General features: G+C 36.4%; 1 protein-coding gene across 2 annotated transcripts in view; it reads left to right on the top strand.

The window, feature by feature from the left end:
• LOC150081040 (uncharacterized) overlaps positions 1-24,233 on the top strand; it is a 48,446-nt gene extending 24,213 nt beyond the window's left edge. The window contains exons 1-2 of one of the 2 annotated variants that reach the window (XM_090381383.1): positions 13,408-13,556; positions 20,793-24,233. In XM_090381383.1, the coding sequence (XP_090237509.1) occupies positions 20,965-24,006 (3,042 nt within the window). In that variant the 5' untranslated portion in view covers positions 13,408-13,556; positions 20,793-20,964 and the 3' untranslated portion in view covers positions 24,007-24,233. Of the gene's footprint in view, positions 1-13,407; positions 13,557-20,792 lie in introns of those variants that run through there. The other variant, XM_090381382.1, reaches the window with a different exon arrangement.
• The last annotated feature ends 2,887 nt before the right edge of the window (positions 24,234-27,120 follow it).

The raw sequence follows: 27,120 nt of genomic DNA, 5'->3' as shown, positions 1-27,120 counted from the left end.
CTCTTCTGGAATTAATCTACAGTAGACGTTTCTCCCACTGGCACTTGTCCGTGACTCCGAAATCTCCCGAAATGTTTAATTTGTAGATTTACTGTTTCTCTCTCTTTTTTTGACGTTAAAAACGTTTTTATAAAGAAAAACTGTCATGCGAAAAGCGTTACAGAAGTGACGCCATCTTCAGCTTCCACCAGAAGCAAATTATTGTAACTTGCATCGTTGCAATCATACTTGTATGATGGCAACAATAATTTATCTTCTACTGGACCAAATTTAATGAAATTTTGCAAGGAGCTTCATCTTAGCTGTATACTACAGGAAAAACTTTCAAACCTCTGAAAATTGCAATAGTTTTTCCAAAATAGTGGAAAATATGAACATGTGATCAAGGAAATTTTCTCACGTAATAAACGGGATAATGTGAACGTATAGCATATCGTTGAAAAGCTAAGGAATTTATAAACAGAAATATTAAAGTTTTGAGATACAAAAAACTTTCGGAAACTGGGAAATGCGTTAATTCGAAAACGCATCTGGTTTCAAGTCACTTGATGTTTTCAGACAGACTGAATGCAATTTTTTTCTTTACAATTAAACTCTGAGGCTGGAAAAGAGTTCTGCACATTTATGAAAACATTCTTCAACTTGTACATGTCATCAGATCTCACGAAGAACAACTATAGAAGGTGTATTTAGTCGAGAACTAAAATTTCTTCAATGTAAAAATTTAATATACTACTTGAGCCATCACAGACCAATACTTTCAGTAACCGATATATAATTAATATCTGAAAATTAAAACGTTTTTAACGCCTGCAGATGACTCTTAAATGTAAAACACATTAAATATGCTAGCGGCAGGACACATTATGTACCTGGTACAGAACTTGAAAGCTTTTTTTTTTTTAATCTAATAATAGGAAGCCGATTTTTTCCCCTAATTATTATCTTTGATTCGAAGGACGCAAAACTATGTAGAAAAGTACTAATGTAGTAGTAGTGGCATGTGATGCAAGAAAGCAAGTGTATGAGCTTATGCAGCATCAGCCAAAAAATATATATATGTAATAATAAAATAAAAAAAAATAAAAAATAATTACACAACAATTCCCTCTAAATGTTTGTCCAGTTCCTCCTTAAATTTATTTAACCTATCAACTTCCACGACAGATGGAAGTTTGTTCCAGCAATTAACCACCCGCTGGCTAAAGGCAAATTTCCGCACATCTATTCTACATCTGTCTTTCCTCAAAAGACAGTGTTTCAAATACATGTACTCACTAATCTTAATTATTCCTGTCAAGTTTTCTATGCTTGTGCACCATCGAGACAGGTCCTTTGGTGTCTGCTCGGAAAAATTCGAATTTAATAGTGTTGTTTTTCGAGTAACTTTAATCGTTACCTTTCAAAGTTAACTTTATGCTAATATGTTGCAAGAATGACATACGCAGTAAGTTAACTAATAAATAACTTAATTGCTGCTCATATAATTTCATACACGGGGTTATCATGTGTGTATCTTAATAAACTCATGTATGAAATATATTACAATTATATTGCTATACGCTGTACGGTCTAGGGCAGGGGTTCACAAACGTTTTAGACATGCGGAGTCCCACATCAGAAATAAAAAAAAAACATTCCGGAGCCTTAATTTAAAAAATACACTAAAAATATAAACAGTGGGTTACTAGCACCAGATCTTTACATAAATAACACATTGACAGTCCAAGGTCACTCAGAAAAGGCCAAATTTACTTTTTACTTTTATGCACAGCATATTCTGATTTAATTTTATAGTTTTAGAAAAAAATATTAACATTCTAAAATTTCCACGCAGAGCCCCAGATAACTACGGCAGATCCCAAGGGCTCCGCGGAGCATAGTTTGAAAAACCTTGGTCTAAGACTCTAAGGGCTCACTCGTTTCTGGATTCTGTACGGAATCTCATCCCTCGCCTACTTCACCGAATAATTTTGAGGACGCCTTCCTCTACACCTCTTACTATTTCCCCCACTTGACTTTCATATTCCCCAATCTCTATCTGTTATATATAGGCCCTGTCACTGAATTAGGAAGCAGGACCTGCCAGAGAATAATGGGCAGCCTGGCTTACCTTCTAGCGGTGTGTACGGGCAGCGTGGGTCCCATTAGGGGTTTTGCGGTCAAAAGCCAGACCACAACAATAGGACCCAACATAATACTTCTCATATACTTTTGTCTGGCCTTTACAGAGTTATGTATACTTCACAAGAGTGCTTATGGCACAGTTGTGGGAAACCAACGTGGCGTCCCCTACCCAAACACTATGTACACCTCTCAGTTAATATTTCACACCATGTTGCCGAGTTAGTCGATCTTAGACGAGGCTGCATTTTTATTATTATAATATATATATTTTTTTTCTACCGGTAACTCAAGTTTTTCATCACGCAAAACTGGTCGTAATACACACGATACAAAGTTCACAGACATGATATACTAATGCCTCACGGCCGTAACTGACCCGCGAAAATTCAAAACAACGCAGTTAGATTAAAATTTATAAACTTCACAAGTTTCTGCCGATGTACCAGTATACTTCAATTTCTCCCCTCCTTATTTATACCTGATGTCAAGATTCCAAAGAGAATCCAGAAACGTAGCTAACTCTTACACTGTTAGTATGTTCTTTAAATTAATTATTAATTTTTTAGATTATTACCTTGATTATTATTACAATATGATTTTAAAAGTATTTTACCGATAAAATTAAGCCAAAATTTCATTAGGTATTTTCTAAACAATAAAAAAAGTTTGAGTTTTTTCATAAGTGATTTTTCCAGGCCATAAAATATTTTACCTAAATAAAATTTTCTGGAATGAAATTACCCATTACGTAACAGCCACAGTTGTTATGTAATGGGTAGTAGCTTGCGTTTGAGGATTAAACACAAGATTCAAAATTTCAGCATACCGCTTCGAATTAACGTTAGCATCAAGTTCTTTACTAACAACAAAAGTCCGCCGCGACCAAAGAAAACGGTTACCACCTTTTACTATAGAAATCTTGGATCGATTATTATTATTATTATTTTTTCTTCTGAAGAGTAAGGTTCTTCCACTATACAGTATACTGTAAACTTTCATGACAGCGGTTCATGCACTTCAGCAGTTAAAGACAGAATCACTACGCGCGTTTCCATTTTGGATTTTCGTCTATTTGAAATACAAAAAATTACCCACAACCGTAAAAAGGGCACCTCCGTAGCCAGGTGGGAAGGAGCAGCAGTGCATAGCACACGCTTCTCGATTAGACCGGGGTTCGAGCCCGTCACCACCAAATACGGAGCATGCGGAAAGGTCAGGGAATGACCACCGCATATCCCGGAGCAATATGGCCTTAGTTGTTAATGCTCCTAAAAACTAAATAACAACAACAACAACCGTAAAAAAGAATAAACGAAACAAAGCACGTCGTGTTACCATACTAAGCATGTCAACAGGTTAGTTTAAGCATACATGCGTTCGTTTCAAGCCTCTTGTTCTTGACTGACAGAATTACAGAACGCCAAGTTCCCACGACACGACACAAAAATTTCTCCCCCAGCAAAACAAGTTTAGTTAGAGAATTAGTTCAGTATACTGGACTTACTCAGATGACTAATCCAGTGTTTCTCAACCGGTACTCTAACACATCTATCTAAATTTTTTAGAAAACTGAATTTTTGTTTTTAGTTTTACAGTGGTTTATTATTTTTGCACTTTAAAACACTCAAATGGGCAGGGGAGAGAACTAGCGAAAAATTTCCTTACAGTTGAGAAGTATATCCTATTTGTACAACCATAAATATGATGGCAAGTTTATTACTTATAGACAATTTTTTCAAACAAACCAGTTACAATCAGTAATCGTCGTAATCGAATGATTTAGTAACCAAGAGATTTCAATAATCGAAATAATCGCATGATATAATCTAATGAAATGATAGAATGATATACTCGAGTAAAATAATCGAATAATATGAGTATTGTACTGTAACAGAAATAATCGATTATGATCTCTTGATTACTTTGCATCACTAGTTCAACACAAGAGTTGTTTAAACTATAAACAAACACACGAGTTGTTAAACTATGAACAAACTTTGGACAACGATAGAGAAAAAAAATTGTACGTCTCAAAACTATAGGTACTGGAGGCACTTATTTATTATTTTTATTTTATTTATTTATATATATTTTTTAAATTTTTGAAAGGGAAAAATAGGGGTAGAGGAAACACTGGAAGAATCCCTCCTTTTAGATTTCGATAAAGCGATTAATTTGTGTTCTAAAAGTGGCATAGTGTTATTTTATTATTTTTGTCGTTACTAAATTTACTCCACATTATACCTTTCAACTTTCATATTACGAACGAATTATGTTTATGCAGATGGCACATCGAGCAGAACTTAAACAAGTGATATCACAATTTCAGCCGTTTGAACTAAAAATGAAAATAATAAAAATAAATGAAAAAAGCGCGAACACACTGTAATGAGGAAATATCGGCAACTCCTTTCTCTGCCTGTACCTGTTTGACAACAATTGCAACTCATATATGGAAGTATTACGTCACTGCGCCAAACTTCGCTCTCCCCAAACACAAATGTTGATTAAACTGGTTCTAACCCACTCTTCCCTGGTAACCTGCCGAGACATTTTTCACTGCTTGTCTTAAAGTGCGTTCTTATTAAAACGTCACTTCCTCTTCAAGTAGTTTATACAACTCTACCAATTTCTTCCTCGTGGAAAACCTAATACTGCGCCCAACTCGTATAATCTTTTTGCACTGCCGGGATGTGCGCATATTTCAGTCGCACTTCTGTATTTCAAACAGCAGTTCGATATGCTATAATGAAGAGCTTTAAAGATCGAATAAAATTGTTGTCCAAATGAAAAGATATATGATTCTCCAAGTTTGGGAGAACTTCCATGCTCGAGTTACTAACCACAGTATAACCCAGTTTTAAGTACAAGATTTACAAAGGAACAAAAGAAAATAATAATAAAATAAAATAAAAATATGTGTAATTTTATATTCAAATGATGGAATATGATTTGTTGCTTTTTTTGAAACTGCAAAATACAACCTGTGGCGAAGCAGAAATAAGGACAGTAAGTTAATATTGTCTAACCTTATTCATGTAATACACAAGTGGACCATATAAAATTATACTGATTTGCTAAATCGCCCTTACGGCTGTTGAACCACCCTGTAAGAAACACTGCTACTCACAGAAAAGAAAAAACACATCATTATAGTATAATACAGGAAAATTTTGAGTTCACGTTCTTTCCTCGAGTTGCTTTGGATGTCCTTGGCCATGACTATTTTCCGCCGATCTTCGTGATGTAATGTGTGAAATCAAGCATATCGGAAAAAACGGGTCTGGGTATGTTTATGTTTTGCTCTATAAATCTCAATTTATTATTACTGATCTGCAAAGCATTATTTGTAAGGGTGGAAATGATGTTGACCGGTGTAATGCCGCTCTGTGGCAGCTGAGTGTGAACGAAAATAGAATGTGTCCAGCGTGGTGTATAAGCTGGTAAAAAAAAAAAACATATGCTTCATTATATTTATGGTTAATCTCTTCCATAAACAGCAACTTAATGAAGTTTACAATAGATGTACGACAGCCGTTCAATAATTACTATAAATATGCTTGATATATAAAAAAATTGTAGATTTATCACTCACAATCACGCCTGTATCTTATTTGCGATGGTCCAGTCCGATAGAGTGAAGTACGAAATAACAAAACAACAGAAGAGATTTAAAGTAGCTAACCCATTGGAAAAAAAGATGTCACGAAATTGGAACAGTGAACCGTCATCTAATTTTTGACAAAAGAAGGGAATGGTCCAAAAGTAATTCATGAACGCATAAAAGCTGTATGTGGTCATGTTTTTCCTTTTGAATAGCAGATAAAACTTTGGTCTAATCAGTTGAAACGAGATCGAGAATCCATAGAAGATAAATTCAGCTCGCATCGACCAATGGAAGTGACAACTCCAAAAATATCAAAAAATTACGTACTTAGTTATGCAGGATAACCGAATTAAAGTGCCTAATTTCCAGAGAACGAAATATTTCTGAGGGGTAAGTATAACCTGCCATAATACTCTATTTTGATTCTTTAGAACAATTCGATATAATAAACAATGAAGTATTTAGGGAGAAGGATTTGATGTGTGTAGCAGAGAAACACCACTACTGGAAACCGACTCTGGCGAGTTTCTATTTTCGATTGCTTCTTTTATTTAAAACAGCAATAAATAATTCCTTTTATAAATTTTTGCTACATAACACAGAATGAGTAGTATATCATTTTATTTCAAGATTAAGTGGCGAATTTTTTTATTAATTTTCTTAATTAGTAAATCAAATCTTACAAGACATGGTTAAAACGTCAGACTTGCGCATGGTTATCATATTTAACTATAAGTCAAATGGTTAATGCTTAACGTATGACGTATATGATTTGACGATGGCTGATGTTTAATACGTTAATTTGTACCTGCTGCTCCCTGACCAAGATGATGCACCGCGCAACCGTGCCAGACGTGTGCAGGATTGGTTTTCGAAACACCCTGAAGGCTTCGCCTCTATCCTCTCCCCCTCCAAATTTCTGACTTCAATCCCATCGAAATTATTGGTATAAAATCGAACAGGCAGTTAGACGTACAGGTCGTCCCCCTGTAATGTGGGGCAATTATGGGTGCTATACAGATTGCATACGATCAGTAGCTCCTGATGTGTCAATGAGGTATGGAAGTTTGGACCTGTGCAAGCTGGTCTTCAAGGCCTCTAATAGTGGGACCACAGAATTGGGTTTTTTACAACAGTCTATATAGAAATACATAAATCGAAAAACGTAAAGTGTATATCAAAGCAACTTGATATCATTTTAATTTTCAGTTTGTGCAAGAAAGTGTTATAAAGCCGAGTGACCCAAATAATACACAAACCGCCCACCGGCAATAGGAAAGGATAGACAATGAATGAAACCTCTTTGATTTGACAATCAAACCAGAAAGGTTTCATTGTCGAGTGTTCAAAGACTGGTGTTATTAGTCTTTAATGGATGGAAAAACTCCCAGAAAACACCTGTGAAGAGATACCGAAATGCATCTCTTCACAGCGACACCGAAAATGTAAGGTGACGGAGAGATGTGCTCGACTTGTGGAGGGGATTATCAAGAGTTCATTGCCAAACGACGGAATAATTAACCTTTGCAATTTAAGGCTAAAACATCACAAGGTATCATTATCCACACCATGCGAAGAACCCTATAAAGAATGCTCTATAGGAGTAGGGAAATTTCAAGGAAGCCACTGATCTCAAACGCCAACCGCAAAATGCATTGATGCCAATAACGCAATGAAGGGACACAGGAGGGTGCAAAGTGAGCCTCAGATTTACGCCTTTAAGTACCGATTGAAGAATTCAGATATGGAGGAAACCTCACGGGAATTGAGCCATCCTGTTGTATTCCAAAAGTACAGGCTGCTAGAGGAGGTGTAATGCTGTGAGGCGTTTTTCATGGCATACCCACATTCATGTGATATCACTGGAGGGCACCGCGGACGCCAGAGTATATCTGAAAACCACTGCGGATCAGGTACACATGGCACTGCTGTGTTTATCCTACGGGCAGGGTAGGTTCACGATGAAAATGTCACTGCTGGAACTGAGGGCAATCCTGTTGTAAATGATCCAGTATTCCTCGTGTCACTTTCCAACACCTTATTGATTCCATGCCATGGTCTACTGAAATGCACCACAGTGGTTGGTGCATATCACTGACCTGTCAGGGTGTTTTGTTGTAATTATTCCATTTTTTTATTTTTCATTTTATGCAGAAAAGTAAATGTGACAAGGCAAAATCAACCACAGATTTGGTCAGAATCCCGAAATTGTATAAGTTCACTTATTCGAATTATAAAAAAGCAGAATTTTGATTAAATGTCAAGTGTAATTTATTCAAATGATATATGAGTTAACTTGTACATAAAGGCCAATGTACTCATAAAAAATGAAAGAAAATTCAAGACGAATCAGAATAAATGGAAAAATATGAATCAACTAAACAGTAAATATCCTTGTATAAAAAGTCTTTATGTACAGTTATTACGAGGCAATCACCTTGATATAAATAGCAAGGCATAAAAAGAAAAGTTATTTATAATAAATGCCATCCATTTCTGCTGTTTTTTTTTTGTGTGAACTGGTGACATTGGAAATGTATGTACGTATACCCATTTTGTTATCGTTCAGTAAACGAAAAAATATCGCTGTATACATTACATTACAATCAGAACAAAAGCTCGAGGATGTTCGTGAGGTGAATGAAAATGGGACAACAGTTATGTCGGGTGGATCCCTCGTCCGTCTCTCATGACCCTGACTATATATTATATGGATAACAACTTGTGGGAATGAGGATGTCACATATAGTTCTGCGTATTTTCCTTATGCACTGCGGAAATGGCAAGAGAGGTTTCCCCCGTTATACCACTAGATTATAAGCAGTTTCTTTTTATTTTTTTTAAACTTAATGGTTTGTTGAAAACATTAATAGTAGTATCATGCACACTCGCTTTATATCAGAGGAAGGGGAGGGAAGGAACTTTTACTACCAATGATTTCTAAAATTATTTTTATAAAGACACTGATTTTTCAGTATTTAAATACCCATTAGCACGCTTTACCCAACGTATGAAATCAATTTATCCAAATTGGTTTTAACCAAAGACAGTAAAACGCATTTCAATCAGGAAGCTAGAGAGATTTGCAGTGAACGATAAATGACTTGTCTTTGGTGATGTAAAACAACTGAGCAACTATCAGACTTTCGGCAGTAAATATCCTGGAAAGCAACGAACCAATTTTCCTCAAACAGGAAAGTTTCTTAATGCCGTGAAAAGCATTCTTGTTAGATGTAGCCTTGTGATGAACAGTGATCATAATCCTGCTTACATGGCCAAAGGCCAATAATACATCGTGTCACGTAAATTATCTGTCATTCCGTGAGCTGACCAATTCCAGTAAACTATATTTTTATTTGTCAAAAATTTCCTTATTTAGCCATTAGTTCTAAAATCCAATAAGGCGCTCTTTTCCTACTTTTAACTTTAATAACATATTAATAATATTAACAAGATCGAAGTTTGCTTTGATATGTTCTTCAGATTCTTTTCTCCATAAGTGACTTAAGAAGTCCTCTTAAGTCCTTATCTATATCAAAAAAAAGAAGAAAGAAAAGTAATTATTGATCTCGGTTCCTTGAGAGTTTCAATTCTGACACCCATTTCTTGATTTTAGTTAAGTCGTTATCAGAATCACCTTGATTGAAACTCCATGATTTATTTTCTAACTCTCCTGACCTTAACATCCTTTAATAAAGGTCCTATCGAATTTTAAAACTTCGTCTCGCGCATCATCACTGGCATAATTATGTTTATCAACTTTTATTAATAAAACTTTAGGAAGGGGGAAAGCATGTTCCTCTATATTCACATTAATTACCGTAAAATATGACAGCTGCATATCATCCGAATATCATCGGTTTGGCTGAAACAAGAAGAAGAAATGAATCACTTATAAGTTTATCAAGTGGAAATCTGCTGTACACCAATGGAAAATGTGAAAGGAGTGAAGGTGGAGTTGAGTTTCTGGTCCATAAAGATTTAAAAAACAACATTTTGGAATTCAAAAGTACATCACCAAGGGTGTCAAGACTAAAACTCAAGATTTCTAAGAGGTTCAAGCTAAAGGTGATAATGATTTATGCACCGACATCGAGCCATGATGAGGAAGAGGTTATAATATTCCTCGTCAATATCTTGGTCCTGTGGAATTTGCAGAATCTCAAGGACTGTCAGTAATGAACACTTTTTTCAAGAAAAGGGTGAACAGAAAGTGGACATGGAAGAGTCCAAATGGATTAACAACTAATGAAATCGACTTCATCCTCACTAACAGAAGATATATATTGTGAATGATGTTACCGTCCTGAATAAGGTAAATGATCACAGAATGGTAAGATGTACACTTGATATAGATGTGGGAAAGGAAAGGAAAAACCTGACTCGAGTAAATAATACAAAGGTCTTTGAGATAACAGAAGAGGAGAAAAAGCAGTATGTACTGGAACTTAAGAACAAGTTTGAGCTTCTGCAGACTGCTCAGGACCAAGATATTTACGAGGAATATTACAACTTTCTAAAAGTGATAAAGCCCAAAAAACCTATAGGGAAAAAGAAATCCAAAGAAGAAAAAAATAGTCAAGAAACACTTGATATGATGAACCGAAGGCGAAAAATGAAGAGCAAGATAAATACTAACAAGGAAAAAATTGAGTATACTGAGTTATGCAAAGCCATTAGAAAGAGACTCAGAGAGGACATAAGAAGATTTAACACAAGAAAAGTAGAACAAGCATTAAGGGAAAACAAAGGATTTAAATCAGCAGCCATGAGCAGTAATACAGAAAGACAAATGATACTGAAACTGAAGAATAGCGATGGTGTGCTTATAAACAGCAGAGAAGGCATAATTCAAATAGCAGAAGACTACTATAGAGAATTATACAAGGAGCGAGGGAATGATGCCAGCAGTGGGGAAGATGGATTGCAAAGTAGCAACACATGCGACATACCCGATATTCTTCCTGATGAGGTAGAACATGCATTGAAGAAAATGAAGAATCAGAAAGCCCCGGGAGAAGATGAAGTTACTGTAGAGTTGTTAAAATTGGGAGGAAGAGACATAACACAAAAACTGGCAAGACTCTTCACAAAGTGCATTAGAAAAGGTGTGACGCCTAAGCAGTGGAATAATGCAATCATAGTTTTGCTGCATAAGAAAAGAGATAAATCAGAAATTGGAAATTATAGACCAATTAGCTTGTTATCCCACATCTACAAGTTGTTCACAAGGGTCATTACTAACAGATTAGAAAGAATACTTGATGAGAATCAACCGAAAGAGCAAGCTGGCTTTAGGACAGGATTCTCAACTATGGATCACCTTCACGTAATATCACAGCTAATGGAGAAAGCAAATGAATATAAAACACCATTATGCCTGGCATTTGTGGATTATGAAAGGCATTTGACTCCATACAGCATAAGGCAATGTTTCGGGCACTGAATCGACAAGGCATAGATACCCCACATATGATTTTGAAGAAAATATATGAGAGTGCTACCTCCTTTATTAGACTAGACAAAGACAGTAGGAAATTTAAAATCGAGAAAGGAGTTCGACAAGGAGACGCAATATCCCCGAAGCAGTTCACTGCTGCCCTTGAGGAAGCTTTCAGAAGGTTAGACTGGTCGCAGAAAGGAGTCAATGTGAACGGAGAGTACCTAAACCATTTACGATTTGCAGATGACATTGTGGTCATTGTGGTCATAAGCCACGATCCCAAAGAATTAGAGGAAAATCTTAATCAGTTATGCACAGTTAGTAAGGATTTTGGACTAAAGATGAATATGGCTAAAACAAAAGTAATGATGAACAAGTATGCCACAGAAAGGAAAATTATGATTGAAGGAACAGTAATTGAAAAGGTGGAGTCATATACTTTGGAGTCATATACTTATCTGGGACAAGTTATTAGCTGTAATAATGATAAATGGCTGGAAATCAAGAGAAGAATAAATTTTGGATGGATAGCATTCAGGAAATATAGTCACATACTGAACAGCAATATCCCAGTTTGTCTGAAACGTAAAATAATGAACCAATGTATACTCCCCACCATGACTTATGGATGTGAAACTTGGGCACTCACCAAAAGAATGGAAGAGAAGCTGAGAACTACACAGCGAAGAATGGAACGAATTATATTGGGAATCAGACTGTTAGATAAGAAGAGAAACACATGGATTAGGCAGCAAACTCAAGTAAAGGACATTCTTATCAAAACTAAAGAACTAAAATGGTCTTGGGCAGGACACATAGCTCGGAGACATGATGACAGATGGACTAAGAAAATAAAAGAATGGTACCCAAGAGGAGCTAGAAGAAAACCTGGAAGACAAAGGCGGAGATGGATAGATGAAATTCATGAGTTTGTGGGTAGTAAATGGATGGCCAGTGCTCAAAACAGAAGGAACTGGAAAGTTGCTGGAGAGGCCTTCATCCTGCAGTGAATTGAAAATGGCTGATGATGATGATGATGACAGCTGCAGCAGGAACCCTTTCACGCTACATATAATGTTAATTGATTTTTAACAGAGAATTGAAACGTAAATGATCCTTGGCAAGTACAAAAGTCACTACAGATTTATTTACTTCGTGAGACTGATTAAACATTAATTTTCAAGATCTGGATCTGCTCTGCAGGTTAATTTTTCTTTAAAGAAATTCTAATTGGATTCCTCATCATTACCGGAATGTGATAACAAGAAATACACTATAAAAATTCGCGTCCAAACCAATTTAGTATTAGTATCAGTAGTGGCAAATGAATCACGAAAACAAGCTTATACAGCATCAGACAAAAAAAAAAAAAAAAAAAAAAAACCCTTCCCATCAGTCATTACTGTCATTAACCACTCTCGAACTAGCTCCAACTGAGCTAGTTCTACCTCATGGAGGAGATTTCATCAAACATTTTTGAAAGGATCAAAACTTTCAAAAGTTTTATCCATGACGCAGTCTTATAATATAACTCAAATCATAGTCTTAAAACTTTTTTACAATTAGACTACTCATAATACCCAATACAAATGCGTGTCCAAGATAATTTAATCTCCTTTCTAATAGCCTTGTGATATCCTAATATCAAAGTAAGTAATATGTATGATACTCGTATATACAATAACACAATCATCTTGAACTAGGAATTCCAATTTGAAGCTCCAGCTAAACAAGCTCTAAACAAGCTAGGGAAGGACCGACACGTAAATAAATAAATTATTAATATGATATTTATTGTAAGGTTCTGACTCTAACTAATGATGTTTAGACTCTAACTAAAAGATTCCAGGTCGCCCACACCTCCATGCGAAAGTACAGCAATACCTAACAAGTAGTTTTATGCAAAATAAAGATCAGAAAGTTAACAAAAACAATTACTAATTAAGCATTTATCACAGCCTTAGATAACAGACGCAATCATTTTTGGAGTCTACTGTGTCCTTTAGCAATTTGTAAGTCGAATTATAAAATGACATACATTTTACTCCATTACATATTGATTTTTCACAATAAGTGAAAAATCAATATGTAATGCTTTTTAATAAAATGGTTTTATGCTTTTTAATAAAATGGTTTTATGCATTTTAATAAAATGGGAAAAATAATATCGCATTTTGTATTCTAGCAAGGCCCACCACACTTGTGTTTAAGAAAATGTCTCTGATATTACCACGGCCTGGGATGAATCGACGAGCCAGTGGGATGACTGCTATATTTGCTACCTAGAGTGCAAAGTTGTAACACCAAAAGGCCATTTCATATCCGAATTACCACTGGCTATAATACCCACCGCGCATGGATTCCTTCAAAAACTAGCCTGTAAGTGCTCTCCTTCTGCACCCGAAATTCTCAATGCAGTTTCACCATCTATACATAACATCATTTCATAATAATGAATCTCTGGCATTCAGAAAGTGAGTGTAGCTGAGAGTGCAAACATAATAAATGCAAGTGTATGCAGAACTTTTTGTGGCTAATATATTTACAGATAAAGCATTATGCAAGTTCATATGAGCCATTGAGTTCTAACAGGTTACAGTATTCTTTCTGATGTTCTTATTCTAGTTCTTGGTGATCATTCTCGAGTCCTTCGAAACTTACTTGTATATGGTTTGTTGGACTTCTCTTTTATACCACCTGTAATTAGCGTGCATATAGAGGTCTATTTTCATCGCATTAACTGTTGCCAATGTGTTTTCTGGGAATGTTCCTATAATGGAAGACTCCTTTGCGAAATTTGCATAGATGAGCATACTCAAAATTATGCATACTCAACGTAATTTCTGAATTAACAGCGTTTCTGCTATTTTTTTTCGGCGCCTTATCGTTGATGTCTATTGTTGAAGGAGCATCCATGGTTCCAGTGATTAGTTTAGAAAACGTCATGATGTTTATTATTATTATTTATTATTTTTAATCATTACTGTGTGACTCAAGGATTGTAGATCAAGATCTGAAAGCGGCGTAGGTTTTCATATGATTAGCAGGAACCACAGTTCATCCATCTCAAGATCCATTATTCTGTGTTAAAAAAAAAAAAAAAAAAAAAAAAAACACTTTGCTCTTTTTTCTCTCCGGCGCGGATGGCCAGATCTCTGACGTATGAAAGGGGAGAGGGCATCGCTTAATATACTGAGAGATTAACTTTCTATCCCTAATAACATCCATAAGCTCCCGGCGAATATTCCATAGTGCTACGAATGTTTTCTTTTAATGTTATTGGAGTGGTGGTGAAAGGTTAGATTTTCATCCCACGTTAAGCCAAGATCGGTATGGGACAATATGTTTCGTATGTCCTGGCGTATAGCACTGTGATAATAATCACCGTCACCGTTCTCTCTACACAGTGTAGAAAAAGACCTGAATGTAATTTACTTATTATTAAATTTTATTAAATGTTTGCATCCCGTCAATGACGCAAAGAACCTTTTTTTCATACCGTGGCTGAGTTAGTAGGGTCTCAGGCGATGATAGCAAGGTTTTTTCTCCCGGAATGCCGTTTTTTTTTTTTTTTTTTTTGTTTAGAAAAACAAATAAATCGACCAGAAAAGACAAGCACTCTACAAACATTATATACATGAATGGACGAAGTTCTTTACATTTTTTTAACCTTTCGGATGATCTGATTATCTATCACTTATTATTCTTTTTTGTGTTATTCTAGTATATTTTTCTTTATTTTCTTCTTTGTTATTGTTAGTCAATATTTATTCTTGGGCGGTTAGCTCCTAAGTACTCCACAAGGTCGTAATTTTGTCTTCCGACGTTTTCACTTATATGTTCTATTTGTTCTGGATCATCTGGTTCTATAAAAAGAGTCGATAATAGTGAGTCGCTAGTAGGTAGCTAATAGTGAATCGCTAATGAGGTGCAGCTCAACTTGGTCAAAGAATTTGTATTGCCTGAAAACTGTATAGGCCTTTTCCAATTAGAGGTTTATCTGCGATATGTACTGATTCGGTTGTTTTGGAAGGAGGCGCAGTGATAATATTACGACGTATAGATACTGTTACATCCGGACCCTCCTCAGGTGGTTGAGGATTCAAAGTCAGCGAATGGAAACTACCATTCTCAAAACTCATATGTGAATGGAGAGAGAGAGAGAGAGAGAGAGAGAGAGGGCTGTCTCTTTCGTCAAGCCACAGAAGAGACAACCTTCTTTGCGTTACTGACCAGGGGAACCCATTTCTTTTTTCTACAACTATATTTGCACATGAAACCTGTCACACTGCTCGTCTTAGATCGGGGCGAACTTCTTCGTTATTTTCCCTAGCAACGAAGACCTGACACGCTGTCAGGTCTTCGACGTGAATGATATGGCCTCCCCGATACCCAGGGTTCTGCATGACCCTGTCATGGGACCCTGGGTATCGGGGAAGCCATATCATTCGCTTATAAACCATTTCAAGTAATTGAAGGTGTATTTTATATCCTTTATGTTCTATAAAATTTTATCATATTGCTTACGTATATGGCTACTCTACTCCCCACTGTATCGTTTCATAACCCGTTCTCTTCTGTTTCTAGCGTTTCTATCCCCTGTCTTAGCAGCACGAATTTATTACCTGGAAGAGGGGGATAAGGAAACGAGCATATTGTGGTGCCATCATCTGCATTGCTTCTTCCCTCATGCTCTTGCCATCGAATGTATTGCTTCTGGAAACAACGATTTCTGTAATTTTTTCTTAGGGGAAGAGATCATTTCTTCTGTTTGAGTAAAAACTTCCTTTTGCTAAGCACTTGGCTTATTTCTTGGTTCCCAGCTGCTTTGTTTGCCTGTTAACATGTATTGCAGTAGAGCCGATCCATGCTTTGTTGCGCTGGCATATCCGAGACTATGCATGACTTAGTACCTTTCCCACTTGCAACTGCACGCATTCATTATGTCCATATTCATTTATTTTATACAGAAATATATTATAACATGTCACACTACAACAATTCAATGTCATTAAAATTTTAGACATGTCCATCGAGGCAGAGTCTGTTTATCATTGACAAGTAGGATTATCGACGTGAAAGTAATTTAAGACATACATATAATAAAAACAAATAACGAGTAGTGGTCTGCTGCTTATTATTTTCAGACTATTAATAATTTCCAGTGATTTAAATACATTTTCTGTTAAAACTTCTATAGATATATAGTATTAATTTTAGGTCTAATTATTTTATCTGTGACCGTATGCGGTAAAGCATTAAATAAAAATTAAATTATTTTAACGCTACTGGAGCTTGTCCTTCCAGTAGCGTTAAAACACAAGAAGGCCGGTACAAATTCTTCCAGTCATTAACGGAATCAAAACCTAGACTTCTCCAAACCAATGGCAAATACGGTGATGCACCTTGCCGACTAAGCTGCAATGAGGACACAAAGATAAAGCATTAATCTGAAATAGAATTAGAATACAACATATAATTCTACTCTTCCTTGACATATATATTATCTTGGACAATAAACCTGTCGAGAAGCAGCCACTGCACAGCACACATCATCATATGTTGCGCTAAAGCTAGAAGATGACAATTTTACTGCTAAGCTCAAATCAAAAGACACAGAGGGGTGGGGGGTAGGAAGATTAGTTCCGTCCTCTTTTGTCGCTTCTTGTTTTTTCAATCTGTATTGATTCTACTCAACAACTGATTTTTCTACAGAAAGATAAACGGGCAGCGTAGGAGTTCCTTACCTGTAAACAACATTTAGAAACAATGGTACATCTTAATCTAAATTACTGAATACACTGTTTTCGTCAATATTTTAATCACAACATGAAATGGAAGAAGAAATAAGTTACTGGGCGTATTATTATTTGTTATTACATACTGTCTACTGCAGAACAGAGGTGTTGGGTTGTTTGAGGTTAATAGCAGGGGTGACTAAGTCACGAGACGTCAGTATATTGTGTACTCTATGATCGTTGGCGCTTTGCAGAACAAAACTGATAAAATGGACAGAACCTTTTTTAAGCAGGACAGAAAAGCAGCTGTCGTGGGAGGTTGCGCAACACATAAAATGAATATTTATTGTTTGGTTATAGGGAATACATAAGTAAACAGCAACATCATTGACAGGAAGAAATATTCTGGATGTTCACGATAATGAAAACGCAGAGATGGCGAGGGAGTGAAACGACACGCAGCTTGTCTTCTCCCACGTTGGAAAGCAAGGAAACAGGACGAAGTGCAACAGGAGACATGTTGTTGTTGTTGTTGTTATTTGGTTTTTTTAGGAGCATTAGCAACTAAGGCCATATTGCTCCAGGGATATGCGGTGGTAATTCTCTGACCTTTCCGCATCCTCCGTATTTGGTGGTCACGGGCTCGAACCACGAGACATGTAGAGAAAAGGAACACATGAAAGTGAAAGTACAGTATTACTCGTAATAACAAATCGTATAGTTATTTAACCCGTTCTGGTGTCTCAATATATTTCCATTATTCTAAATGGCATAAGTTTATTCATAAGAGATTGTTAAAGGCCCGACTCCACAACCGTAATCTAAAAAAAAATAATAATAATAAAATAAATAATAAAAAAACATAACGTTGATACACTTATCCCATCGTTTTTATCAAACTCCTCTTTATCAAAGAAGGAAGTTTCAGCTTGTGCCGTCAGCAGAAGCTAATAGTAACTCTTTTCTGGGACTCGCATGTAGTTCTTCTTTTTCTGAAGGCTGGAGGTACCATGAATGCTGTATCATATTCCACGTTTCTGAAAGAACTTAGGGACCCAATTCGTAGAAAATGGCCTAGGCTACTGAGACGTGGAATACCGTAGTTGCATGACAACGCACGGCGCATACATCTGGTGCAACCCGAAAAATTATTAATTATTTAATTATTTAGGAAGGGAACTCCTTGCTCACCCACCTTGCAGTTCTGATCTGGCTCCTAGCGATTTCCATTTGTTTGGTGCGCTTAATCAACAGCTTGGAGGCAAACGTTTTTATGATGATTCTGCGGTTGAAAATGATGTACCAGTTACTCGTATGTTACTGGTAAGGGCAATGATCATTAGCATTAGCAGAGGCATATGACGATGATCCAAGAAAGCGAGCTTAAATAGCATCAGCCAAAAAAAAACAAAAAACAAAACAACACTTTCCCATTTCACCCATCCATTCATTCCAAATGCTTGTCTAGTTCTGCCTTGAACTTATATTTAAGTTTTCGACCTGCACAACGACAGATGGAAGTTTGTTCCAACAACCACCCGTTGTTGGAACAAATTCAAATAAATTCAAATCGAGTAAAGGCAAATTTCCACACATATATTCTACAATTGTCTTTCCTCGATTCGAATTTATGTCCCCTCAGGTGAGTAATCTAAGCAAGAGGAAGAATTCCATCATCATTGAGCTTGCTCAAACCATTCAAGGCCTTATACAACTCAATAAGATCACCTCGCAGGTGCCTAGTCTCCAGAGGCTGCATTTGCAGAACTTAAGTCTTTCTTGGTAACACCAACCTTTCGTTCCACTCATCAATCTCGTTGCCCTTCTCTGCACTCGTTCCAGGAGCTCTACATTCTACATTCTTCCAAAAATGAGTCCTCTAGACCTGTACGCAGCACCCAAGGTGTGGCCTGACCACTGCCTTATATAAGGGGACAATAACCTCCTTATCCCTGCTAGCAAAATTTCTGTATATCATTGACAAGACACAAGAGCTACTCTTGCAGCATGTCTGCACTGCTCAAAAAACTTCATATCTGACTGCACAATTACCCCCAGGTCCTTTTCATTCTCTTACTACCCTGAGTGTAGTACCACACACTTGGTACGACACCCTTTTAAGCAGTGCATTTTTACAATTTAATAAAGCGAATGCATGTGTAAAAATAAATGATTTTGATGACTCTCTAAATTCGAGAACTATAATTAATTATACTGAAATTTTATTGAAAAATTATAATAATTATACTGAAAAATAAATGCTATATTCTAGTGAGTTTACTGCTTAGAGGAGAACAGAGGTCACCTTGATCACCATTGACTCCAAATAGTTTTGGTCATAAGGGCGTTAAATAGATACTGTAATAGTAAATAAATTAAAATAAAATATTTTAGGCCATACATTGTATAAAAAAAGAACTGGATAGTAATAACAATCAGTTTATAAGTTGATCTTTATACAATATATGAAAATCAACTTATTGAAATATTTAATGAACATAAAAAAAAATTAACTACAGGCTAATTAAATAGCCTAACCATTCTGACAATGAGTTATCTGAAATAATTTTTGAAACGTAAGTGTTAATAAATTAATTTTTGTACAATGTAGTGCCCAATGTTATTTTTTTAACTTAGTCCTGAAGTGTTCGTTTTCTCCTACAAGGCACTGTATAATTAAAAGTAGAGATGTGCAAGGTTCCTTTATTCTTGAGTACATTTGTCTAATGTTTACTCTTCTCAGATAATCTGAGAAAAGTAAAGTAGCGTGAAGGATCTTAATTAACACTCAACAGTCATTTACTTCCTGGCATCTGTTGCTCGACAATTATTTACGCATAACAACGCTGAAACATTTTAAAATGCTTATTTTTCAATTGGCTTTTTCAAGAGGGCAATTTCAATTCTCTTCTTTCTTTCTCCATTTCATTTTGTTTCTTTTCTCGTATTATTAATAAGTAATTCCATTCTTAGATGCACGTTACACTTGACTTAAAGCTTTACTCGTGCTTTGGCTAGGTTATGAATTGTGCTTCTGTTTGACAGTTTACTTGCGAACAAAGTTAGAGAGAGAACACTAACGCATAACGCAGATTATGTTGCAAGTTAATTTTTGCAACACATGCATTGTCTGTTGTAACTAGTTAAAGGAGCAGACGAAGGGATTTGCCATTTGTTTTGTTATTTTTCCCTATTTGTTCCACCAGACTTTAAAGTATTCGTTTCAGTCTTTCTTTTTTTTTTTTTAAGCCGCAATTCAGGTTTTCAACCCCTCCATCATATTTCGCAACACTTCTTTTCAAAGGAAATCACAAGAAGCAAGAATTTGAGTCAATATGTGGGCTGGGTCATGGACAGACGATGCGTGGGGAGCAAGCGGTTGGTAGTGGATGTAGGTATGCTGAAAAAGGTAGTGGAAACCCACGTGTAAGTCCACCTACATTAACAAACGCCATCTGTTCAAAATATTCGATTTATTGGCAAGTTAATGATATTATTTTAACTGAGATCACCACTATTAAATTCTTTAAACTATGAATTAAATTTTGAAAAGAATCTCGCTATGGCTGCTCTGCTACTGTCCAAATATAAGGGAAAAACGGTTGTTGGCCTTCACTGTGAAATAAACTTCTCAGTGGAAAGATTTCACTCTATACTGGATTACCGTTAGTTGTGATAAGGACCATCACTTGCCTCCATCTCTAACGGACGCCGATGTCCTCGATACATATATAATAAGATTATTAGAAATGCAGAATTATGTTACTTTACAAATAATAATTGTACTAAGTACAGGCTCCGTAATATGTGTTTTATTACAATATAAAATACATTTCTTTGTGCTGTAATGGTAATAGTGTTTTCTTTTCTTTATTAGGGCTGTGTCACCTACTTTTAACGCCATCACCCACGTGTATTGGGGTAGACACCACATCATATTACTTCCTGCAACTTCTGCCTGGTAGACAAGATTTCATGTCAGCTGACTAAACACCTCCCTGCGCAGAAAGTTTGCGCATGTCCCACGCGTTAAACAACGCGGGACGAAGATGCCAGTCAGTCTTTTCGGTACAGGTGCGAGAGTCACGCGACATGACTCGACGCGCTCTGATCGCTCGGATGCCTCGGCATATAGTACCGACTCTCGTAATTCGGCAAAGAAAGTGAGCTTCAATAAGGCAGTCAGAGTGAAGAAATACCCACGCAGGAAAAAGGATATTTCAGAAGCAGATGCAGCGGTGAACGACGACTTGAGTCCAGAGAAACGATTCTGGTTTAAGGTGTACAAGAATCGCTACAATGAAGAACCCGATGTCAACACGTTTGCTTACGATGACTCTGTCTTAAACAGCACTGCGGAATCTTCCACTCAAACGCAGAAAGCCAAACAAAATTTCGACTCCTCTGTTCTCCATCCCAGTAAAAGTTTTCGTAACATAACCACTCCTCTACATCCAAGTCAGATGCCTCCTGATCCTCCAGATGTGCGCAAAAATCATGTGAAAACAATCGTGGAGAAATTTAATGAAGAGGCAGTTCTCCGTCTACCCGCAGAGGATAGTGAAGATGAAGAAGAATTAGGACGCATTTCCCCTAGTGTACATGTGACTCAGAAACAGATTATGGAACCTTCAAATGACTATTATCGGCAAGCCACAGTGGATCCAGCTCCACCCAAACCCAAAAGAAACCCTCTTGTCAATGGAGTAAAGGTTATATTCGGCATGTCATCACAGAAAAAGAAAAGCGAAAAGAATAAGACTGATGCTGAGAAGAGAAACGAAGCGGTAAAGAAATATCAAAGGAAGACTACTACCGATAGCCCAATCATGGACAATAGGCATAACAGAAGCTCTCATTCGACCCACATAATTTCAGATGACAGGCACCTGCAAAAATCCCGCAGCAGGGACAAGAGTTTCTATGCTGATGGTCACCAGAGTAAAAGCAAGAAAAGGGACAAACGTAGTCCTTCGCCACTACCTGAACGTGGTTATTGGGAATACGATGAACCGATCGAGGATTCATATAGATACAACAACTCTCTCGTAAGGGTATCTTCTGATGATGACCTTGTGCGTCGAGGATCTCCATTACCGCCAAATGTGAATATGGAAAAATGGCACAGCGGCGATCAGTTAATCCTTGATACCACCGACTTTCAAACGACGAATGAAAAGACTGATGAGGGCGAATTCTTAAAAGCTGTTGGGGAAAAACACCAAGTATGGAGGAATGAAACACGAACCATCATCTATGAGGAACCTTCACCAAAACCACCGCCTCGTAGAAAAGCGAAGTCTCAGAATGATCTAAGAGATGCTAACAGTTATGGTGAAGACTACAACTCCTATCGCTATCTACATTCACGAGAGAAAGGTGTTTCCACAGATGAGTTGCATTCCAGAACAATTTCTGGCGACAGAATAAGAGATGATAGAAGCTGGAAGACAAATAAGAAGGACAAAGGTGTCCAGTGCAGTAAAGTCCCAGACTTCACAGAATGGAATCACCTTGAAGATGCGAATGACGGAAAATATCGCGTTATCAAATCCAAAAACGGATATGTTTCAGCGTATAGTGATGTTGCAGCTTTGCATTCTGGTGGTGAATCGCCAAAAGAAAGAAATATTCCATATGAGTCTGTAGCTCATTCATCCAATCTTCAAGGAGGTGCTACAAGGAACGGTGTTATTTACAGTCAGGTAGACAAGTCAAGAAAGAAAAAGAATAAAGAGAAAAATTCCCACTATTCATCTGCCGATCACTTGTCTCCATATCTAATACAAAGCGAAGATAGCAGCGAAATGCATCAGGATGTCAAGAAAGAAAAGAAGGTTAAAAGTGAGAAACGACTCTTCGGTTTTAAACTGAAGACAAGCAAGTCCGGCAATAATACATCCGATCCAGTAAGGAGTCAGAAACATGTCAGCACCTATGAAGATGATGATGATTGGTATGATATCGATGCCGAATTGATTGCTCTACAGAAACAGAAGAGGAGCGCCAACAAGCATCAAGAACCCATAGAAGTAAGGGAAGAAGACGACTGTGCTTCTGACATTTCAGCCGAAGCTAGTGACCTCTATCGAAATGAGGACACAGTCCCAGGATCGGTAGTTCGCGAAGTTGATTTTAAAAAGCGAGAAATATCTTACGAGAATGTGCCTCGCCAAGAAGCAAGTACCGAAGGAGGAGTTGTAACAAGTGGTGGCTTGTGGTTCCGTGAAGCTGAAGAGGATTATCGACGAGAAATGGCGCAAAGTGAAGTATCATATCCTGCCGGGAGCCAAGTTGGAAGTGATAAATATTCTAGTCTTAGCAGACTGGACCGAACTAAACGCGATGTTCCGCCTTCTCCTAAATCTTACACGTTGGATAAGCGCCACCTGCAGGACAGATGGAAAAAAAAGAAGGGTGTACCAAATACTACGGGTGTAAAAATCATGGTCAACGGTGAGGAAGTAGACGACATAGGTCAGGATTCCAAAAAGAGAAGTCAACGCAAAGTTCTACATTATGAAGAAGACACGAATCCCTCTTCTGTTCAAAGCGACCCGCTCTATGTTCGAGGAGGATTAGCTGCTGCTTATCAAGCCCGCCAAAGGGAAGCAATAAAGCGCAGTAAGAGCAATGCTAGCGGAATAGCCAACGGTCATCGTGTGCGCTCAAGTCCAAGAGGAGATCGAAAGGGTCAGGTAGTGTCTTCGGCTGCTTCTGGTGTATCCAGTTCAGACAGTGACTCGACACGCCGAAGACGAACTCTGGTGATGTATATTCCCGGAGTGAGCCATCAGCAACGTCGAGCTGAAGACGACGACGAACGTCTCTCTGGAACAAATGTTTCCCGTAGTCAGTCTATGCTCTCTTCTAGGCCAACAAAATATATCAAAAACGGCGCCACTCGCAGCAATAGGCAAAAGACCACCGAAGATGAAATTATACCATTAGCATCTGATTCCAAGAAGAAATCTAAGTCTGGTCAAGATAGCAAAAAGAACGATATTCGGCGAAGGCACTCTATGCCAAAAGACACGAAATTTTCTTGGTTAAAATGGAGAATTAAAGGGAAGCCATCCAGAGAGCCTTAAAAACTTTCCACTCGGAAAAACAAATTGCTTCAACAAAAGAGATTTCTTGTAGAAATATTAAAAGGCTATTGCGACTAATTTGCGAAAAATAGTGCTAAGCAATAGCTTAACAGGTACTGTGCATTCGGCCACTCTCTCCTCTGGAATTGGAGTTGCATTGGACATAAGCTTGGTGAAGAAAAAATGTACTGTAACTTGTTTTAAATGAGAATTTGTAATCATATATATATATATATATATAATTTTTTTACTTTTATTATGTATAAAATGAGAGTGCGTATCATTGCCCGTTCTCAGTCATAATGGTATAAGATAAATAAATTTTAAGAATATTTTGTGCTTGAAATTGTTTGCAATAAATAATAGTCACCTTCGTCCGAGACTGACTACTATTCATCACGTGTACAGGTTAGCATTTTGTGAATTACTTTTATGAGAATATAAAGTCTGTTAGTATGTTAGTACTGTACGAACAAAGTTTTGCAATATTAATTAGAATTCTTGTGCCAACATTTGATATAATTTTATCAAAGCTTTCACGAAGTGCCATTAAGTTTGCAATACTATTAACACTGGCTGGTGGAAGATGATTATATCTTTAATTTGTACTGTTATACTGCTGTCACTTATCTTATTGCTTGTTATTTTTTGATATTCTGAGATATAAATTAGTTTAAATTGTAATGATTTTAATCATTTAATTTATTAGCAATTTTGAGATGAAAATAACAGATGTAGAATAATACATACACAATAAATATACTTGGGATTCTGATAGTTTTTGACATTCTGATATTTAAATTATACACGCAAATTTCAAATTTCAAAAAAACCTAATGCAAATAATTTCAAATTTCACCTAATGCAAAAAAAAAAAAAGTCACAGGCAGAGTGTGTGTGTCACTCGCATATGTTCTTATTTTAAAATTGGAAAGATGAATGAATTGTTATTAGGAAACATTTTAAAACTGCTTTCCTTTTCGAATTTTTTAGCCTATAATTTATAATACAGTATATAGTAATGAAATATATTCTCATATGCCCTTTTCTCAAAGAAAAATCGGGTAAGGAAATGAATTGTTAATGTGGAACATTTTTAAAAAATCATTAATTACCTTTTCGGATATTTACTGAAAAACTTTGTGGGTAGGGTGGGGTGAGGATTGTAGGATATACTCCTCTATGTCTTTGTTGAAAAAACAGGACACTGAAATGGCTCATTAATAAAAAAAAAAAAAAACATTTATTTTAAAAACGAAGTAACTGCCTGAAATCACTATTAAAACCTTTTCATTAAAATGTTTTCTTTAAAACAAATTTTAAGTTAATTTGTCAATCAAGATTAATAAATTCTATTCCTTTTGATAATTTGACTCCTTTACCTGGAAGTAAGTGTGCCAAATTTAAGCCGAATATAAATTCATGTTGAGAAACACACACACAAAAAAAAAAAAGCGAATGTCGGTCGGAAGAAACGTGTTTCTTCCCACCACCAACATTCGCGTTTTTGGGACCATGGGAATGAACTACAATAAACGAAAAACTATTTAACTACTGCGTGAGAAATTAAGCCGTTTTATTGGAAATGTAAATCAAATACATCTCAATAATATCGTTTACTTCCGTTCATTCGCATAAGAATTTTATTTAATATTTTGAATGAAGTACATTATTCGAAAATTGAAACGTGCCTCATATAAAGATTGCCACTTCTATTTAAAAAAAAGGGACGGAATTACCTCCGTCCTTTACTTCCAGTAATATGATGTACATTAAGTTATCAGGTGCCCGGGTTTTACATCATATGTTGTCATCGGAAACAAAGAAAAGTAAATGTACTAAAGTAATAAAATATGTCACGTAACTAACGTAGAGCAAAAATTTCATGCTGTATTTTGGTAAAACATATTTGTAACCTTTATCAGGATTACAAATGTAAAGAACACGGGTAAAAATTGCTTAAAAATGTATTTTCTAATCTTACTTTTTATTAAGTGTAATGTGAATTCCTTAAAAAAAAAAAAAAAAACAGCAGAAAAACAGTTGATAGTTAAATGCAAATCTGTAAAAACGACAAATAAAAATACACAGTTTTTCGAAAATGTTCCATATTAACAGTTCATTCCTTTACCGATATCTAAATGTGTGGGCGGTACATCACCCGACCTCCATAATTTATTGGTTAAAAAACGCAAAAAAAAAAGGGAACAACCTTATTTTCAAAAGTATTCCACATTAATAAATAAATATTCATTTATTGCAAATACAACAAGCCCATCACAGCATATAGCTAGGGGCAGATAATAATACAAAGGAAATAACATAAAGTAATGGAATATATGTACATAGCAGATTTCATATAGACATTAACAATGACTAGGAATTATAGTTATGGATTAATTAAAAGGGAATTTGCAGAAGAGGACAATTGGCTTTCAGTTGCAGTTACTGGGTTGGGGACAGGGTGCTGTTTTTATTTCCTCTTCATTTTATCGGGGATCTGACTCCTGTAAGCTTCAGAGTTGATTAACCTGTTGAAATCAATATTGTGATGATTTATGAGGTGAAGGGATGTATTGGAGAACATTATGTCCATTTGTTTGAGCCTGGAGAGGTTGGATTTGAATTGCTGGTTTCTTAACTTTTCCCTGTTGGGGGCAGCTATTATATTGGCTAAGTTTGGTGAATCGCATGCAGAAGTGATTAACTTTGCAAGAAGCATGACTCCAGACTCGTTGATCATCTGTTGCAGAGGCTTTGTTTTTATGTTTTCATAAAGCTGTTGCCTGGATATTGTATGGGGAAAACGAAGCTTACTATTCAGCCATCTAAGAACCCAATATTCTAGGGCAAGGAATTTCTTGACGGTTACTTGAGTAGCACCAGACCAGATTTCGGAAGCATAGGACAGAATGGGAAAGATGCATCTTTGAATATGCTTAACGACTGTTTTTCTGCCTTGAATCGCTGCTGTTTCTTGTTTGATTAACCATTTTGCTTTTTAAATTTTTTAGCAACATATAAATAGTGGGCATTAAAGGAGAGATTTTTATCAAAAACAACTTCAAGGTCTTTGTGAGCATAAACATTTGGGATTGGGACACCTGCAATTTT

This window comes from Mastigoproctus giganteus, chromosome 9 (assembly GCF_048544385.1).
Source record: "Mastigoproctus giganteus isolate SK-2022 chromosome 9, ASM4854438v1, whole genome shotgun sequence".
NCBI classification, from domain to species: domain Eukaryota; kingdom Metazoa; phylum Arthropoda; class Arachnida; order Uropygi; family Thelyphonidae; genus Mastigoproctus; species Mastigoproctus giganteus.
This window is presented reverse-complemented; position numbering and strand designations above follow the sequence as displayed.